General features: G+C 38.2%; 1 protein-coding gene across 3 annotated transcripts in view; it reads right to left on the reverse strand.

Moving 5' to 3' along the window:
* GRM8 (glutamate metabotropic receptor 8) overlaps positions 1-21,164 on the reverse strand; it is a 354,856-nt gene that overhangs the window by 137,048 nt on the left and 196,644 nt on the right. For all 3 annotated transcript variants that reach the window (XM_075081215.1, XM_075081216.1, XM_075081217.1), the window contains exon 7: positions 2,597-2,797. In XM_075081215.1, the coding sequence (XP_074937316.1) occupies positions 2,597-2,797 (201 nt within the window). The remainder of the gene's footprint in view (positions 1-2,596; positions 2,798-21,164) is intronic.

Below are 21,164 nucleotides of genomic sequence, written 5' to 3' on the forward strand. Positions count from 1 at the left end.
AACACATTTCAAAGTGATTATTGCAATCAAAAGCAAAAACTTATTCTAATAAACTATGCTCCAAGAAATATGTATGTGTTCTTCCCTTTGTAAATACCCTCCATAAGGCAGACAGGTGTCCTTCATAATACAGGGCATCCTTTGTGAGGTGAAACCTACTAAGTTGAGTGTCACAGTATATTAATTGGACTTGCACCCACTCACTATTACCTTGGTTAAGAAGGATATACTGAATTAAGAGAGGTGAGAAGTTGGTTTAATATGCGTAAGGGGAGAATCATGTTAGGAAACTGATATTGAATAAAAAGAAAAACTGCCTGTCTCAAAAATACCAGTTACTTCTTTATATTAGAAATTGTCATCTTGAAGAAAGGAGGCTTAATTCTAAAACACAGGAAACGTTGTTTGATCATAAGAGAAAACTTTTACTGAAGATGATCAAATATTGAAACTGATGGCTCAGAGAGAATTTTGGAGGAATTTTCATCCTTGTATACATTTAAAACCTGGCTGGACGTGGTCCTAAGTAACCTGATTTGGCTGACTGATCTAAGCAGGAGGTTGGAGTAGGTGATCTCCAGAGGTCCCTGCCAATTTCAGCAATGCTGTGATCCTGTGGTGGTCAGGACAGAAAAAAGCTATCCTGAATGGCTGTGAAAGCCAGGGTTTCTCTTTCATGTATCAGTTCACTTCTAATGTACTACATTATTAATGATTGAACCTAGGATGCACAACAAAACCAACACACAGCACTACTGTCAACACCCAGCAGAGGAGGTCTAGCAATCTATGTAAATATTCACCTCTGTAAACCAAGTCAGACAGAGTGGCAGTGCTGTCCTGAGGAACAGAAACTTGAGATTAATAGGAAAAGGCAAAGGGTTAAAGACTGTACTCTGCTTATGCCTCCCAATGCATGACAAAAAAAAGAGGAAATATTTGGGCATATAACACACCCAAAAGATTGGTACACCGCTACATAATGTGGACAGGCCTAGTGCAGGGAAGAGTTAACATATCCCATGGGACAAAAGTTAATCTCACAGAATTTTTTTTTCTTTTTTCCTCTCTGTAAATCACTAGTTCAAAAACAGATACTTTTTCATTAGTGTCCAGAGTGCTTTATCCCACTCTTTCATCTCCCCTTGTTGCAATACTTAGTCAGCCAGAGAACTCATGACAGGTATTGATGAAATACAACAATCTAGGGAGAGAAAGGTTTCGTATAAAATGTACAGCTTATCTTTTTACACTAAACTTTCATGCTCACCAAATGAAAATAGATCACTTTCTTTGTGCTTTAACAACACAGACCCAGAAGAATATCTATTAGAAATGTAAATAATTATTGCTGCAAACCTTACAATATGCTGCCTACCTTTGTCATCATAATATTTCCCATTTGCCAGCAAAATATTTTGCTTCGGGTTTTCTTTAAATCACTAAAGAATCATTTAAACTCCTTCTATCTTTATATTCCTGGAGACAGGGATTCCCTTTTCATGAAAATTGCATCTGAAGAAAAGAGTTCTAGAAGAGGAAAAAACTGTGAACTACAGCCAACATTCATATCAACCAAATGGTCTGGTATATTACCTAAAGCAAAAAAAAAGCTTCCACTCGGAAGCTAAATTCAAAATGACCTTGTGCTTTTTTCAAAAAGGCTGGCAGCTGAGGTCATTGGAATAAATTGTGATAGACAGTGCTTCCCTCTGCATAGTTAGAAGGCATGTCTAGTACGTGAATTATCACCAAGTAGGGAAAAAAATGAACCAAACACAGCAAAGAACACGGTTTAATTTCTTTGTAAAATAATGGTAATATAGTCTGCAATAATTATGAATTTAATGAAGTAATGTAGGTTTTCAGCAACTTTATTTCACCATCAATTATGTTCTAGCCTTTTCAATTCTATGTTCATAAATTAACCCTGTTCTTCATTGGCTTCTGCCGTTAACAGCATAAGCACTTGTAACTACATATCCCCAGCAGGCAGTTCCCAGCTGCACAGAATAGTATGTAGTGTTGTTTAAAAATATATATTGTAGTTGTGTTAAAGCTTACTAAATCACTGAGTCAAAAACAATGAAATGAAAAAGAAGCTGGAACTGCTAGTGAGTGTTTTAACTGAGATTTAAATATGCAAATTGAAAACAAACTCCTCACTATTCACTTTTGTAAGGAAACTGTTAACAGTAATTTCAGAATAAGGCAGTTTTCAGAAGGGTATTTTTTTCAGTTCGTTCCCTTACAAACACATAAGCAACCTCTGTCAAAAGATTTTAATCTGTCAATAGGACTGCATGAGTCCTCAACTTGTTTCTATAATAGCAGCTTTTCACTGGAATATTTTGTTCGACAGATTCTTATTTTAAACATCTGCCTCTTTTGGGAGCAGCTTAACGTTAAGATGAAAAATACACTTGGGGTTTGAAAGCAGGTGGAAAAACTCACAGTTCTGATTAAATGAGAACTGCTTCTAATCCAGTTTTCCACTGTGCCTTAAAGCACCCTATCTAAAGAAGAAAACACATCTTGTCACTTCTGAAACATTTAAAGAAGAAAAAGGTGGGGAAAAGGAGCACATGTAACTTACCATTAAAGTTTACTGCCCGGATATAGCTAAGTAGTTCTTTACCATCAATTGTGCTCATCCTCGGGCATAGACCAATATATCCAGGACACAGATCTTTATGCATGTTGTGTAGTGCATAAGCCATGGAATATACTGCATCAATTACAAACTGAACTTTTCCTTCTTGCTCATAGGCTGAATCTCTGGCAATTCTTTCTAAGCCTAAGGAAGAAAGAGAAAGAGTCAGTTTTTATTTCCATTACGTGTAGGTGTACGTGCACGAGTATGTGTGTGCAAAAATTCACAGCAGAACATAAATAATTACAGTCAGATTGATAGGTAAAGTTAGGACTCGCCTAACTGTCACCTAAATAAACAAGACACAGAAAATACAGCCATCTGGTTTTGCCTCTAATCATTGTACACTGTGCCAGGTATATAAACAGTATGTTGAGTTCTCAGCTGGGAAAAAGGACAGAACATTTCATTACAAGAAAAAGAAATATAGATATATGCATTTCTACACCAGTAGAAAAACTCTCTTCCTACCTTATTGACTTCCGTTCAACAGCTGTTTATTGTTATTTATAGGACACTTCTACAGCAACCTGCCATTCTCTTTTAGATAAATTTAAGGCTATCTTGGTTTTTATCCCTGTCTATTGTTTGATAAACATTATTTAAACACATCAGGGAAAAAAGCTGAATGCTTGCCAAGTGATGTGGCCATCTGTCTCCATATTGAAAAGTGCTTATTCTGAGACTTTTTTCCTGTATTTACTAGTGAATTACGCTTCACACGACAACTGTATACTGTCTGCTATTTCCTACATGGACATTTTTCCTTCAGAGGGAATACAGAGCAAGTCAATATGCTTTGAAATTTTGATTCTGTGGGAACTACCCATGTTAATTATCTATGTCCAGATCCAAAGCACCTTTTACATTCATAGGTAATAGTACTAAGGGGAAAAGTTAAAAAATAAGGGTCAGGAAAATTATATTTGAAGTAGCAACCAACATGAAATCACTTGTCCTATATAGGAATTCAGCCACTCATTTCAAAGGCTCAAAATCTTCATTTACAAGGTGAAAGAGGGCTCTGCAGATCTCAGCATGAAATCTGCCCTGCTGGAATCTGCAGTCAAGTTCCCATCATCCCAGTGAACCCAAGTTTGAATACCTAGGTCATCTACCAGGTTAACAACTCATTCAGTTTGAAAATAATCCATTCACATTACCATAGACTATTTAGAAATTAACCAAAATTTTATGCCCCATATTTTTCATTTTAACATTCTACATCTTGTTTTTTATGTTTCTTTCTTATCTCTAAACACAGGGTTTCATCAGTTCAAGATATCAGTTTTGTTGTATCCCACTTTTTAAAAATTATTTTTTAATGCCTGAAAATATACTGTATGCAAGATGTAGACAATGTATGCAAGCCCATATGACATTAAAAAAAAAAACCCAAACCCTGGAGTCTACTCAGAAGCCCTTCTTCTATTTACCTGCTGCACTTCAGTGCCACCGTCTCACATTACAATGATAACACATGAAAAACTTTGTAATCTGACAATCAGTAGTGTTTTGTGCTTTAAACATCCCTGAGCACTGGGAGCAATAGATAGCCTTGAAAAATCATGATGTGATTTTATTTCTCTTCAGGGATTAGTTAAAAAAAGGTAAAATCACTACCTCTTGAAAAGGTACTATCATGTGGAGAGGACAGCGTTTAACTCTTTTTTGTGATTTGTTACAAGTAGCTTCATAGACACTTTTCAAGACATGCTATCTCATAATTTACAAATAATTAATAAATACTGCAAATTAACAAACTGAAAAACTTTTCCTTGCCCATGCCGAAAATTACCCAATTAGTTGCAAAGCATTTCCCAGACATAAAAGAAAATATGAAGGATGAGAGAGATGTGGCTTTATTAGATTGTAACTTTATTAACTTACTTCACTTGGGAACTACCTTCCAACAGTAAGTGATGGGTAGAGCTCAGGATCCCTGTTTTAATTGTTCCTGCCTTGTTAAGGACTGCTGGACAGCAAGTGAAGGACAGGGTTTACAGAACTCCTGCAGGCACACAACAGTCAATAACCTGTATGTGCCAGCAAAAGCTTCCTCATTCTCTAAACAGGATGGTCAGGACAGGAGGAGTTTGAAGGACATGTATCTGTTTTCATTGCTAAGCAAAAGGTAATTCCCCTCAGACATCAGGTGGATGGATGTGTATGTTGAAAGGTGGGGGACTGGTTAAAGGCAGAAGGGAATAATTTTCTATAATAAATGCTAAGTCATAAAACACTAAAAGTTGCAAACACTTATGAGAGTGCATTGTACTAAGTGGTACAGATTTTTAAAGGAAAAAAAAAAATCAGTCTTGCACTCCCCTATCTTATACTGTATTTAAACACATGTAGGATTTGAACAAGTTTCTTACACAGCATAACATTTTACCTTTACTCTTCACAGATATGTGATCATAAAATACTTCATCATATAAATTACAGAGAAAAAAAATTATTAGGACTGAATGTGTTTCCTTACACATAATTCTATGGAATTACCAGGTTTAAACCTCTCAAACCCAGAAGGCAATAGACAAGAATGATCTTTGTGCTTTGCATAACTAAAACAACCCAATAAATTGGTTTATGTGGTCTTTCTATTTGAGGTTTCTCTTCATCTTTTCTTTCTAGAATTCTCAAAAATCAAACCCAATATTTTATAAAGATTACAAGAACTCATCAAGTTAATTTACATTACACTGTCCTAAATAAATTTTAACGTGTAGCAGTAAAATGATGCACATTGTCTAAGCCATAAATATGGTCAGCTACTACAGAGATAATATTACATGTTTGGAAGACATGATTATAATTTTTCTTCAGACTTGTATATCAAGTAACAACAGTTTCATTTATAGGTTGAGCTCTACAAGGCATGTTTCTACACACAATCGAGACTTGAAAGAGTATATGCTTTGTATATCATAATAGAAACGTTTTAATGCTTTCTTAATGATCACTTCAATTTTTCATCCTACAGTCTTTCCTCTGTAAAAATTACTTAGGCTGTGTCATTATCAAAAAGAGTGAGAAGATGTTCCCAACTCTTGAACCAGGGCCCTTGATATCAGCATGGTCTGAGTGTGGTGCGTCAAGAACTGAGACAAGAACTGGGCTCACGTTGTCCCTTCCTGTTCTGATCTCCAAACAAAAGAAACCCAGGGAAATGTGCTATGGTGCTTTCCAGCAGGTCTTCCAACCCAGCTGTTTTGAAGTGCAAGCTTGTGGGGAATTTCAGCAAGATGTCAAGACTTTCCCCAACCAATGGAGAAAATACATAGGGACGTGTACCAATGTTATCATCTTGGGCTAGAGAAGAGCTATGAGAGGTGTAACACTCGTCCAGGAAAAGTGTCAGCTGTTCCTGGCTTCTTCCATTTGAAATCTCTTTTGGGAACCCTAGAGTGAGAAGAGGGATGATCCTGTAAGAGCCTGTACATGTGAAAGAGTTGCTACAGCTACCCTTGCACTTCCTGAGCAAGAGTGACAGGCTGGTCTGTTGCAGGACCTATTGCCTCCATACCTTCTAATCATTTCCCCTTTGTTCCTGTAGTTCCTGTGCTGCAGGAAAAATTGGGCATCCTGCTCAGGATAGTGGAACTTACCTATGACAGGGAAAGATAAGGGGCATAACAATAGTAAGGTAGGACATGGATTAGGTGGATAAGGTATATGGCTGGGACTACCCAGGCTGGGTAGGGAGGGAAGGGAGGGAGGGAAGAGGAAGCAGGTAACATTGTCAGTTTCCAAGGTATGAACTGGGAATCAGGAGAATTCAGGGATCATAATCAAGATACAACAATAAATTAAAATGTATCTTAATTAGAAACTTAATAACATCATACAGTAAGTAAATAAAGATTAATGTAATATAGCTAAGATAATGAATTCACACATGGGTGATGATATCACCTGTGGGATACAAACAACTATCAATCAAAACTTAATTTGCTGATCTCACCATCAGGGGACTAATCTGCTAGGTGATAAATGCGGCAAAATTCACCTAAGTTTTAGAAACCATGTTCTTAATGATGATCTTAAAGAATATGTAGAAGTAATTTCTGCACACATTTAAGTCCATGGCAATAGGAAAACTTCAGAACAGAGTTGCTATTTATTATTCTCTTAAGAATATAAAAGATCCTAAATAAGGCAAATGGATATACCTGTTTTGTAATTTGTAATATAGGGAAAAAATACCCATTTATTTAACTGCCTTGTTTCTGGAAACTGCTGGTTCACCTAACATTTCTCAGCAATCCCATTCCTACTGTTTCACAAGTCTTTCTCTTCCCATTTAGCGTTATTGAAAGCAATTTATGTAAATGTGCAGCCTACACTATTTCTCATGGCTATTTCTATAGTTTCAAGAATCCATCCCATATATCTAGTTAAAATCTTAATTTATGGTACTTCAAGACCAAAGGCTGAAGTCAGGGACCTTGTATACAACAGTTGGTTAGACTTTCAGATTGGAACAATGTTGTGAGGGTGCACAGTTTGAGAAAGGTTTTGGGCACTAGATAGCTTTGGGACACAGGAGTGAGGGTACACAGTTTAGAAGAATAGAGATATCTGATATGAGGATGCAGTGTGCATGGGAATAGGATCCTAATTTTGGCAGAATAATCATAAGCTCATGTTCCAAGCTTAGAAAGATAGTGCAGTCAGAGACAAGAGAAGTAGAAATACATAACTAGATCTCCATGTAGATCTCTTATGGCTGTTAATTTTGGCCAAAATCAGTATTTACCAGGGGAAAAAAACAGCTTAAAAAAAACACCCAAGAATTGCAAGTCTTGTCCTTCAGCTGGGGAACAGCAATGTGAACCGTTGGCTTAGCAGTGACAGAAGTCTGACTGCAGGAGGGCCAGGAATCTCCTAACCATGGATTTGTCAACAGCAAGGAAAGATTCCTTTCTGAGAGCTTGTATTCCTCCCTCCTTTCCACATCTCCATCCACTCTTCTGTCTCTCTGTCCCCTCTCTTATGCGCTGAGTGACAAATCAGCTCTTTTATGGACTGTGCTCTAAATAAGGGGGAAAATCTTTCAGGGGTAATGGTGGGAGGATAAGAAACACAAAGTAGGGGAGAAAAATTACAATAAAAATTATTGTGAAAATTATAACAGGCAAAATGGTTACTCATGAAGAACTATTTTATTTGTTTTCCTTTACCTGCCTTTGTTATATAAATGTTTCTGCATAATTACTGCTTAAAGACAGTTGGTGCATCTGTGTAAATCTTTGGGGTTCTTTTCCCAAAATTCTGTTTTGACAAGTCTGGATCTTGGGTATCTAGTAACATTTTTTCAGTTCACAGTTATAATTCACATTTTTTTACTCATTGCTAAATTATTTATCCCCATTATGTGGCTCACAAAACAGCTTTACTTAAACTGCACTTATTTGATATCTTTATAAGTGGTCTGGATAACAGGACCAAGTGTAGCCTGATGAAGTTTGCTGATGACACCAAGTTGAGTGGGAAGCAGACACTCCAGAAGGGAGAGATGCTCTGCAGGAAGATCTGGATAGGCTGGAAGAATGGGCCAACAAGAACCTTATCAAATTCAACAAAGAGAAGTGTAAGGTCATGCACCTGGGAAAACATAATCCAGGAGTGCAGCACAGACTGGGATGCACCTAGCTGGAGGGCAGATCTGTGGAAAGGGACGTGGGGGTCCTGGTGGACAGGAAGCTCAACATGAGCGAACAGTGTGCTGCTGCGGCCAAGAAGGCCAACAGGATGCTGGGTTGCATCAAAAAGGGCACCACCAGCAGAGAGAAAGAAGTCATCATCCCACTCTACTGAGCACTTGTCAGGCCACACCTGGAGTACTGTGTACAGTTCTGGTCCCCACTATGCAAAAAGGATGTGGACAGGCTGGAAGGAGTCCAGAGAAGGGCCACCAGGATGATCAAAGGACTGGGAAGCTGCCATATGAGGATGGGCTGGGAGAACTGGGTTTGTTCAGCCTTGAGAAAAGGAGGCTCAGAGGGGATCTCACCACCATGTGCCAGTACTTAAGGGGTAGCTACAAAGAAGATGGAGACTCTCTTTTTACAAGGAGTCCCATGGAGAGGACAAGGGGGAATGGACACAAGTTGCTCTTGGGGAGATTCCAATTGGACACGAGAGGAAAATTTTTCTACTGAGAGGACAGTCAACCATTGGAATAATCTCCCCAGGGAAGCAGTTGACTCGGCCACGTTGGACACCTTCAAGAGTCATCTGGACAGGGTGCTGGGCCATCTTGTCTAGACTGCGCTCTTCCTAGAAAGGTTGGGCTAGATGATCCCTGAGGTCCCTTCCAACCTGTGATTCTGTGATAAATATTTTGGTGTTGAGATTGATCACTCTGTGCACGACAATCACAATCACAACTAAATCACCATAATTTTTAAGCAGGCTCCCACTACTCTTCAGCCCAGGCATGATAATCCTCTATTTGTCAGAATTGGTTAGAACTTCCTATCTTTGCAGCAACAGTTTTTTCCTCAGAAAGTTGGCATCTGTAACTGTAAGCCATTTCAGTAGTCTCAGCAGGAAGCACCAGGAGCATATGTTGCTCCCATTGAAGTCTTCCCAATTATTCAGCTGTTCTCCTCACACATTATAGGGTTTGCTCTGACTGAACAAATAATGCATTAGAGATCATCATCTTCTGTTACTCAAACTTAACGGGATGATATACTTTTATGGTGGGGGAGTTGAGTTTTCTAATAGCTGCATGGTAACTATGATGCTTGTTTTGTGCATGAGTGACTTCACAGAGAGCATCACAAAATCTGTGGCTTCTCTATAATAGTATGGTGTCAGTTTAGGAAGCAATTCAGAGGGAAAGTTAAGGATTATATCAATTTTCTCTGCCATTCCGAAAAGAAAATAGAGACTATAGAAGCAATGATAGTGAAATGAAGCAGTCTGATTGTCTACTCTTCTCCAACAACTGACAGATGTAGTTTTGTGGTTTAACGAACTGGCACTTGAGTTAATTTTTCTGGGGTTATGCCTCTTTACACTAACTTACAAAAAAAAAAAAAAGAAAGAAAAGAAAACAAGACAGCAAGACCAATTAGCAAAAGTCTGAGAAAGAAACAGTTTTTCAATGCCTAGAAAAATGAGGAGATTTTAAAACACTTCCTACCCAGGACTGGGCTGAAACCTCACATTTTTAAAACACTTTTCAAACAGAAATCAGCAAGAATAACATATCACGTAAGTGAATATGTTTCAATAATTTTCACTTTAACATCACCATAAATGAGAAAGTAGCTTTTTTGATTGCCTGGCTCTTTAAATGAAATACCTTAAAAATTCCATCTCTACTCACAAATATTTTTCATTGGAAATACCACAACATTTTTCCTGACCTTCACAGTAAATCAGATATTTGTTTCAGCAAAACACTTCTAACAAACACACAATAGTATATATCAAAGTGGAATTAAACCATTATTCTAGTCATATTGAGGGGTTTTGTTCCTACTACTATATGTGACATTTACTAGAGTGTTTTCTCTCAGATAAACAAACTGAAGTTGCATTGCTAATAGAATACATTTTTTTCCTTATTCCTGGCTTTGAGAGAGACCCTAACAACAGTTTGAATGTTGTTATCAGAGGGCAAAACTTTCCCTTTTCTAGTTAATATCTTCACATTGTTTAATTATAGCTCCTTGAAGCAGGGGATAGAGTTGGAGAATACGGGTATTCAGAACTCTCAAACATTTTAAACCTGAGACTACTGCATCTAACAGCAGCAGTATTGTTGAGGTAAGATTTGCTGTGGTGTGTATGTTAGGCTAAACAGTAACGACTGCATTCATATAACAAGGAGACACCGTTTCATAAGGTTTCTGCCAACCACACTAAGAACCACACCTTGCATTTAAAAGAAAAGGTGCATCAAAAATAGAGTGGAATAAGCAATATTTCTTTCAGGCATATCCCTTGTCAATATCAGTAGAATTGTCTGTGTAGGAATATATTAGTTAGTATGGACAAAACTTGAAGCTGGGTATAACATTTGAAAAAGTTATATGTCCTTGTTATCCACAGGTTGCAGCTTTGAAACCGCAGACAGAGCATTACCAATGTTACTGCCAGAAGATTCTTGCCCTCTAAATATCGTGCTCTGGCAGATATCTGTTCACCTATACTGGTTTGCTTGCTAGCTACGATACATCTGACAACCTGAGAGCACATACCCACTCCAGAAATAGCTGCAGAGAAAAAGACAACACTGTAGAAGTTTAAAGAAGTGGGAGATTATTGCATTACTAAGCAAGGATACATGGCAATTAATAAATCTGACATCATAACAGGTTTTTGTTAGATTTTCTCCAGGTTTGATGCCAGAGACCAAACCATAAATTTTACAAAGCTTTCTTCATAATTCATTCCATGCATTTTGCATGTTTCCTAAGTATTTATATAGTAATTTAAATATCACTCAAGTCCCCCCTTGCTGCTTCTGTTTTTGTTTTAGAAAAGACTTTGAAGTCAGAGATTCACATCTCACTTTAGCTTGAGTCTTATATTCTGCAAGTCTGGTATCGTCTAGAAGTTGGTGATCCACTGTCCCTTGCATTGCTCTGTATTCCTCTGTATTTCTAGTTTTAGTATGTACTAAAGGAATGCAGTTGATTTGATTCTATCTTACTAAGGTTTTCTAATTAGATCTATTCTGTTTTACTTATAAAAATAAAAGCTAATGCAGAAGTAATTTCAATTTTCATATTTGTCAGATTTAAGACTTTAATCTATACATATCAGTATATAGTAACAAACAAAATTCAGTGTCAGTTGTAAAAACATGAGGTTTGTCGTTAATTACCATCCCCTAAATTCTACAAAAATAGGGAATTTCAGCTTCAAAAGTGGTCAGCTTGATTTGTGTATGAGGAACGATTTTTAATGATTTTTGACCAAATCAAAATGGTACAGGAAAAATTTTCTTAACTACGTTATAAAAAGAGGTATGTTTGTCATAATTAAACTGTGTCAAAAGTTTTATTTGAGCTTTCTGAACAAAATAACATGAAGATAAAAGAACACTTGTTTACTGTTAACACAGAGATCTAAGAACTACTTGATCAAACACATTTTAAATGTTCTTCAAACTTTAACTCTCAAAGTTAGGTCAACCTTTTTGACTCTACCTTGAATTTCTGTACCAATAAATACAAACGTTTTTATTAATAATAGCAGATAAAAGAACGCAATAACATAGAAGCATTCGCCAGTCTCCATCCCACTTCAACTTCTGTAAAGTCTGTGAAAATTTGCCACAGCTGTATATCCTGTTCATTTCATAACTGGGATCCACAGACACGCTAAGCAATTCAGTCCTGCACCCTGGCAGCCTAGCACACTCCTTTAGGTACGTATAATAAGCAAGAACGCAAAATTTTTGAGAAATCCCGTGTTTCTTTATGTCTCAGAATAGTGTCAATATACAGGGGAGTGTTAGCATGAATAGACAATCAAATATTTTGCTAAATTTCTCAATTTTAAAACAAATCAAGAAGAGAGGCATCTCTTTCAGAGCTCAGGGTGGGTACATAGACAGAACCTACATTTTCTAACAGATTTCCCTTGGGAAATGTCTAACTATGGGAAGAAATCGCTAGTGTACTGGTCCAGTCACATAGGTGGAAAGAACTGATATCACTCTCAGACCCCACAGGCTGCAAGTACTTCTAATGCAGACTTCAGTGTATAACTACAAAGCCTATAACAATGGCTATGAGCAAGAGGAAAGATTCAGTACAGGAACCAAATTTATTCATTGTCTGTTAGCATTTAATCTCAGAGGACCTTTTACGCATAGCAACAGTATGTATAAAAATCCTTTCCTCTGCTTATTGGTTGCGAGAGCTTTTAGTTTAAGATTCAGATCAGAAACTCAAGGGACTTTTGTCCTCAGAAGTATTATTTTTAGTTAAAAACTTGACTGAGATCCTGCTTAAGAAATACCTTTCTTCTAATTGGAGAGCATTTGTTGGAAGTATACACAGACATAGAGGTATCCAAGCACATCACTTCCTTAAGAATTTGTGGTCACTATTTGGTATGAGTCTATCTGGAGACTAAAGAATTAAGGTACAGCAAGACTTTACCAAAAATATTGCAACAACTGAACAGTTATATTAATGACTACCTATCAGCGGTTTAAGCATTTTCCTCTAGTTTGATGAGAAGCTCCACAAAAGCAGGCTAATTTAGGATGCAAAGAGTTCATAGCTATTTACCAAAGAAAAGATAAGTATCAGTTTGAGATTTTATTATGCCCCTTTCATCGCCTGTTACTAATCCTTCTGTAGGAATTTAAGGCCTCTTCAGCTGAGCTGACGGAAAGAGCTTTACATAGGGACCCCTTCTCTGATATCAGAGAGCTGGGTTGAATTATCTGCTCCTGCATCAAATGAGGACCATGTGTGATGGACATCTGGTCTGGCTTGGCTTGAAGTCTGCAAAGGTACGGGGCAGCAACATCCCATCAGGGCCATTTTTGCAATGAATATTTGATAGCTTTTTTATGCAGAGAATTTAAATATAGATTTGGAATGTACTCTGAATTCCCAATCAGACTAAGTGTTTTGATGTCATGATTTCACATCAAGTATTGAATAATTTTGGTTGCTCCTGAAAGGGGTCTTTCTTCAGCTTGTGGTATTTCCTTGCAGCTAGTTGCTTAGGCAGGATGCATCTCATGCAGCTTTAGTGATCTAACAATTAATTGTCTAACCTAAAGAAAGCTTTTTCTGTTTCTGAGGAGAACACTCACTCACCCTCTCTGAAAATAAGCATTTAAGAAAATCGGCTACATTTGTCTTCTGAGCAGACTTTCTTGTGTGACTAGCTCAGACTACATAGCTAACTCCTAGAGAACTAGTATTATGCAAGATACATCCCAACAAAAAAAAAAAAAGAGGATGATTCTTTTGCTAATCTTGAATGTAAACAGAGTCCAATGAACAAAATATCCCTTTTGTCAAGCCTTGGATAAACTCATTGCAGTGTCCAGCATTTCCAGTGGAGATCCCCACGTACTCCTCTCACTCCCAGGTGTTGCTCCCTTAACCCTGAGATTCCCTCAGCCAGCGGCTCACTCATGCCACCCTTCCTGCTCACCCTCAGTGGTCTGCATTATTTTCGTTTGCTTACTCTGTCATCACCCCAGTGATCTTTCATCACATTTTGCTGCAGGTCTATGTGACAACTTTGCAGTCCTCAGATGACGCCTATTGCTAGTATAAAACAGTATCTCTCATACTGTCTACTGTTTAGTCAGCTACTATGGGGATAGAGACTCAGATTCAGCAGAAGAAAAATTCAGTTACGTTTTCTTACAGTGGTTGCAAGGACTGACTATAGCTATGAGAATATAGTTTATATTTGGATTCACAGGGCTGCCATGTTACTGCTAAGGAGACAATTATGCAAAAAGATTTCAAGACAAATGCAATGAAAACCAATGTAAAATGAAAATAAATGTAGTAATAAATCTTAAAATAATTTCACTCTGAGTTACTTCTAGGTCTGTATTCACAATATCAGACTTCCAAGAGGAAGCTGGACAATATAAAGTACTCATGACAGAGTTCATATGTGGAAATAAAGTGGGTTTTTTCAGGGAGAAACAGTGGGAGGATTTTTTTCATCTGCAAAAAGAAAAGGAAGGGAAAGAAAGAATGCTTTTAGTGGAAAAGGGACAACTACCAATTTAGACATATAAAAGATGCAATAGTAACTTTTTACAATATTAAAAGCTGAAGAAAAAGTTACATTAACTTTTCCATATGTCCTATCCACTGTCTTTTCTCCCTGTGTCCCATTATAATGGTCCCATCACACTGCAAGAAGTAGGGCATGATGAGGAAAGAAATAGCTGATTTCACTTAGTGTAACCAGTAGGAAAAAACACTAGAGTGTCATAGAAAATTAAATACTTCTCTTGTTTTCATTTTTCAATTTTCTCTAAGACAAAAGGCAATTTTTTGATGGTCAGAATGGAAAATATGGGTTCAAGACCTTTGAATTTTTATAGGCTATAATTTTATAAGGCACTACTATCAAAGTAAACCTATGTGATTTTCTGGAGGTAGTGAAATGTCATAGAATCATAGAATCATTAAGGTTGGAAGGGTCCTCTAAGATCATCAAGTCCAACCATCAACCCAATACCACCATGCTTCCTAAACCATGCCCTGAAGTGCCACGTCTACACATTTTTTAACTCCTCCAGGTATGGTGACTCTACAGCTTCCCTTGGCAGCCTGTTCCAATGCCTGAACACTCTTTCTGTAAAGAAATTTCTCCTAATAGCCAATCTAAACCTTCCCTGGCACAACTTGAGGCCATTTCCTCTCATCCTATTGCCAGTAACTTGGGAGAAGAGACCAACACCTGCCTCACTACAACCTCCTTCCAGGTTTCCCCTCAGTCTCCTCTTCTCCAGGCTAAACAACCCCAATTGCCTCAGCCGCTCCTCATAAGACTTGCTCTCCAGACCCCTCACCAGCTTCATTGCCCTTCTCTGGACATGCTCCAGAAACTCAGTGTTCTTGTACTGAGTGGCCCAAAACTGAACAAGGTGCGGCCTCACCAATGCTGAGTACAGGGGCACGATCACTGCCCTGCTCCTGCTGGCCACACTATTCCTGATACAAGCCAGGATGCCCTTGGCCTTCTTTGCCATCTGGGCACACTGCTGGCTCATGTTCAGCTGTCTGTCAACCAACATCCCCAGGTCCTTTTCCACCAGGCAGGTCTCCAGCCACTCTTCCCCAGGCCTGTAGTGTTGCCTGGGGTTGTTGTGACCCAAGTGCAGGACCCGGCGGTTGGCCTTGTTAAACCTCATACCATTGGCCTCAGCCCATCAATCCAGCCTGTCCAGATCCCTCTGCAGAGCCTCCTTACCCTTGAGCAGATTGACACTCTCACCCAAGTTGGTGTTGTTTGCAAACTTACTGAGAGTGCACTCAATCCACTTATACAGATCATTGATAAAGAAATTAAGCAAGACCGGCCCCAGCACTGAGCCCTGGGGAACACCGCTCGTGACTGGCCGCCAGCTGGATTTAGCCATTTAGCCATTCACCACAACCCTCTGGGCTTGGCCATACAGCCAGTTTTTTACCCAGTGAAGAGTGTACCTGTCCAAGCCATGAGCTGCCAGCTTCTCTAGCAGGATGCTGCGGGAGAGAGTGCCAAAGGCTTTGCTAAAGTAGACAACAGCAGAAACACTGATTTTCAACAGGTGAAAATGTGTAATTTCCCCACTACAATAATTAAAGCTTCTTCTTTAGAGCTGATTAAAATAAGAGCACCATAAATGAGAACTAAGCAGCTAGTTAATGGACTGTTTGATGCTATGATCAGGACAGGGACCATTGGCTTCTGGAAGGCGATTTCAATCTAAAACAGGAAGACAGTTTACCCAAAAACACTACTCTTTCCACAACCTAGAAGATAGCTAGTTCTTTAATCACAAACCAATTAGAACTGATCGGCTTCATTGCTAAATTAGGGACATTAAGGGGTTTTGCTCCTTTAGCAGGTTTGCTGCACATGCTCCAATTGCAGCGCTCTTACAGCTACATACATCCCATCCTCATCAGGGCAAAACGGTGACAATCACAATCTTGAAGAAAAGTTCCCTCATTGGCAGTGCTGCCCCTTCCAGATACAGATAATCAATTTGCTCTGCTTGCTCCCTCTGCATGAATCAAGACAATTATCTAAAAGGAGTGGAGGGGAGAGGAGGAAGAGACTTGTCTGGAGATGGTATTTTGGAGGTGGGGGTTAGAAGATATGCTGTCAGAGCTTTTGCAACATATTTGAGAATTACTTGGCTGAGACATGCTAAATTAGATAGTGCTGAAGAAGATGCTCGTGACTAAGCAACAAAACAACATCCAGAAAAGTATAAAGGTCCCTACAGTACAATTTAGGCATCTAATATTAAAAGGTAGTCAAAAACATCCTTAACTGCATAAACACCTTTAAATCTCAAAACTTTACCAAAGTGTCTGAAGTTCTCTTATTTCACACAGCTAAAGACAGAGCCATCATGAGGATATGAGGGCCTCTTCCCCTCTACCAAGGACTATCCAGAACTCACAGTACAAACAAACTTAATTCCTCACAGGGGATGAATCCAACAAATACATCCAAGTACACCAAATTTACACTGAGTTTAACACAAAATATAGACATCTGATACTCATCTTTTCCTTAAAAGTCTTAGTGATTAAGCAGTTTTTCAGGAATCAAATATCTCCTTTAGGAGCTAGTACACTAGTAATAATAACATAATAAATATGCAAAGTACTGTTAAAGCACAGACTTTCTCTCGATAAGAGGTAGTCACATTGTCATATTTTACATACCTATATCAGCAAAGCCCCTAGCATGAATTGTTATGAGCACAGTGAGGCTTCAGATTTGCAATTCACTGTACAATCTTATAACAGTGTTCTGAGCCTGAAGTTTTGTTTTGTTTTCATTAGTGATTTCCACTGGCAATATGTACCCCCTAAAAAGCAAATCTTTAGTAGCTTGTGCCTATCACTGTAACACTGAGACAGTGAGTGCCTGCTTGGTTGTTCTCATGCATTCTGAAATCAAATGAAAAAGGATATAACATTTTATGTATTCTCATTCTTGCATTGAAAGAAAAGACCACCTGTGATAACCATTACATTATCATAAGCCTATTATAGTAACCTAAGGCTGGTCAAAAGTCATTTTTCACCTGATCTTGAACAAAATTGAAATGCTCCCGTCTACCGTCTTACAACACATTTTACAGTTATAGATACACTTTTGGAGAAATCAAAACTCCTCCACAGAATGCCAGTCTTGTGCAGTTCATGTTCCAATTTACCGAGTGCAGTTTGATCTCATTTTACCAAGGCTGTTTCATTTCTCCTTATTATTATAGCTTGTATCATAACCTTTAGCGTACAGATTGATGGGTAAAGCCTCAAAATCATTTAACTGTTTCACTACTACACTAATGTGTAACCGTGTTTTGAGCCCCTCCATATAAAGAAGTGAATCAATAAACTGGGCTAGTTCAGCAGAGAGCCACCAAGACATCAAGGGGGTTGGAGCGCATTCCCTGTGAGGAAAAGCTAAGGGATGGGTTTGTTAAGCCAGAAATGGCTTTGGTGTCAAGTGCCCCAAACATGCCTACAGGGAGATGGAGCCAGGCTTTTCACAATGGTATATGATGCAAGGACAGGACATAATGGACATAACTTGAAATGAGAGGTTTAGACTGGTAAAAGATTTTTTCCAGTGAGGATGCTCAGGCAGCAGAACAGGCTGCCCAGAGAAGATATGCAGCCTCTCTCCATCCTTGGAGGTTTGCAAAGCCTGACTCGATAAAGTTCTGAGTCACCTGAATCCAACCTCCAACTGACCCTGTATTGAGCAGGAGGTTGGACTCAAGACCTCCTGAGGTCCCTTCCTACCTGAAATATACTGTGATCCAATATTCAGATGCCACTGCACCAAAAATTGCTTAGCCAATGCTACTGAACAATCTCATATGCATATATACAGGTGCAGACAAGCATGTGGAAATCCACAACAGTCTCGATTGAGTTCATTTGGGAGGGAGGACTGGGGGCACCCCAGGTGAAGAACTGCTCCCCTCTCACATCTTTAAGGACATGTGACATAGTTGGATGCTTTTAATTGCAACTGCTGTATCACTTATTGCGAGAACCATATAACTAAGACTTTTTCACTCATTCCCATGATGCTGGAGTTCTGTGACACTGGGAGGAAAACAAGAAGTTTACTGATGGATAGTGGTGGTGAGAACCTTGGTCCCTTTTTAAATACGTTTCAAACATTTTAATCAGTAGAGAGCTCACTCACTGTGACCTCAGTGGATACCAAAGTTTTAAAAAACAGAAAGAAAACCCAAAATGTACTTTGGTAAGATCATTTTTAAGCCAACCTAATGATCTGTAAGTGACCTGTTTCATGACTGAGAGCATTGAGAGCTCTCAGCACTGACCTCTTCTGCTGGCCTAGATCAGCTCAATTCCAATGGAAGGCAGTTGAGTAAGGGTGATTTACAGCCTCTACAATTTTGTCTCAAAATCTGGTGTAATAGGAGAATGCTAGAGGGGTAAGGACAAGAATTTCAATTTTTTAAGACAAATAGCATTATTTTCTGTTACATTAGGCTGATTGCTTCCACACAGTAGACCAATTCTGGCATTTTCTATTTTAATTTAATCGAAGTGAGGCTACCTGAAGGGTTAGAAATTCAAACACAACCTAGATCATGTAGCTCAGGAAAGCTGTGGTCAGCCTTTCATTTTAATGTTCTCCAGTCTCACGGGCACAAGCACTTAGTTACACTAAGTTAGTTAGTAATATATAATAGCTGATATATAATTCACAAGATGACCACCATTGTAAACAATGTAAACAATATTTTGTAATTTATGTTTCGCAATAGCTATGTTAAAACTGAAAATAGATCTGATAACAGTCAGAAAAAGCAAAAGAAAAGGATGGGAGTGAAACACAGTAACACAGTAATTACTATTCGTGATAGAGAACGACAGAGACTTTTTTTCTAGCTGTAATCAGTGTGTAATTATGGCCCCACAAACAAGGCAACACATAAAGAAACAGCTAGAAACTAATGCCTTGCTCTATGCCATAAATTTGTGGTCTCTTCAGGCTTTTTAGCTCCATTGTCCTTATAGACAATTTTTAGGCAGCACTTCTCTTCATCAGTAGCACCATCCAGAGGTACATGGTAATGCTCTGGAGAAGCCAGTTTACTAAAAAAGAGTGCCATGGAGAATGACAAATACAAACTTTTTTTATTATCTATTTATTTCCTATTTATTTATTTTAAATAAGGCAAGGTATGAGGACAAAGTGATTGTTTTATGCATGAGAAATAATTCAATAGCAAACCAAAAATAAAAGATACTTTCACAAAATTAAATAATAAACATACATCACAGCTTCTTAATAATGAAAAAGGCATCCAGTTATCTTCTGTATGATTCCAATCTCTTATTGCCTTGACTTCAGGAAAGCCTTGTCAAACCAAGAGAGACAGGAACTTTATCAACAGATTCCTCAGACTGAAAGAACATTTTCAGAATTTTATTTTCTCCATTGATTTTTACATATTTTTTGTTTAAGACACTGAAGGAAAACAAGTGGAATCTGAGTGATGCCATTCCACATTGATCAGTGGAAGATTTGGCCAATAACAGTTGCAGAAAGAGGTGATAGCTGAAAGATTTGCTTCTCTTGATAAATAGACCTATTAGTTTATCCTTATTAGTGATCATTATTATTCAATGTAAAACTAAAAAGCAAACAAAATGTACTCTACATAAGGAGTATTAAAATATTGGGTATTTTGGTGATTGGTTAAACAGGGTGAGATTGGCTTTATTACACATTTTTCTGTCGCTGTAAAAAATCCTAGTCTTAGAAATGCAAAGATATAAAGATACAAGTGGCACCATCATCTATGGTAGACTGATTCCTTCTCAAAAGTAAACACAAAATATAAAACTTTAATGTACCTGATATATACACATACGCAGTGAATCATACAAACTTAATTACGTGTTTACTTCCTTCTCTTTTTCTTGCTTGAAAGAAATATACACTTTATTAAAGCTTCAGAGTCTGTGACCAATACCTTTACTATGTATTTTTGGTAGGAATCATTTAATAAAACAGATTAACCCATAATAAATCTCTCACAAATCGATGAAGCAGCTTTGCATGGGGAGTAATGGAAGAATCTGACCTGTATTTATTTTACAATCTTTGTCCTAAAGCCTTCTGAAAATAATTCTTGAAATGTTATTTGCTCATAAGAAATGAACGTATAGCTAGCTGTGATAAGAACCATGATAAGAATCATCAGTAAGGAGGGGTCAGTTCATACTCAAAATTCATGTCTACCAGCGTGACACGGAAAATGTATGTGAGTGTCAGGCTGTGCATATACTATATGGTTACCATTACAGAATGACTAAACAGGTCCGGCAGTGTTCTGAAGAAGTAGGCTGCAGTTATCAGTGCAATCTAGGAGACAAGACAGTCATGACTAGAATGCTTACTACATTTGAAGAAAAATCTTTGAATAGCTGTGCTAGGACCTGTGACATGCCAGTGTGAAAAGCTAGTTCAAGACAGCTAACCAAGAGAAACCAAAATACTCTTGCTAACTCTGTACGCAAAAATGAATTTCTGCTGCCCCAGGATGGGCTGCTCTTGCCACAGAAAGAGAAGTTGGAAAGGGAGAGAAATCTTGTAGAGCACTGAAAAACTAGGCTTGCTCTTAACACCGCCACCAAAAGATGAAAAGGATGGAAACAGCATTTGCTATAGCCACAAGTGACTTCACCCATTTGTCAGCTGAAGCCACTGTTTCTCGTAACTCTCAGGGGAGCTGGCAGCAACCAGACTGACTCTCCAGGCTACT

This window comes from Phalacrocorax aristotelis, chromosome 1 (assembly GCF_949628215.1).
Source record: "Phalacrocorax aristotelis chromosome 1, bGulAri2.1, whole genome shotgun sequence".
In the NCBI taxonomy this organism is placed as follows: Eukaryota; Metazoa; Chordata; class Aves; order Suliformes; family Phalacrocoracidae; genus Phalacrocorax; species Phalacrocorax aristotelis.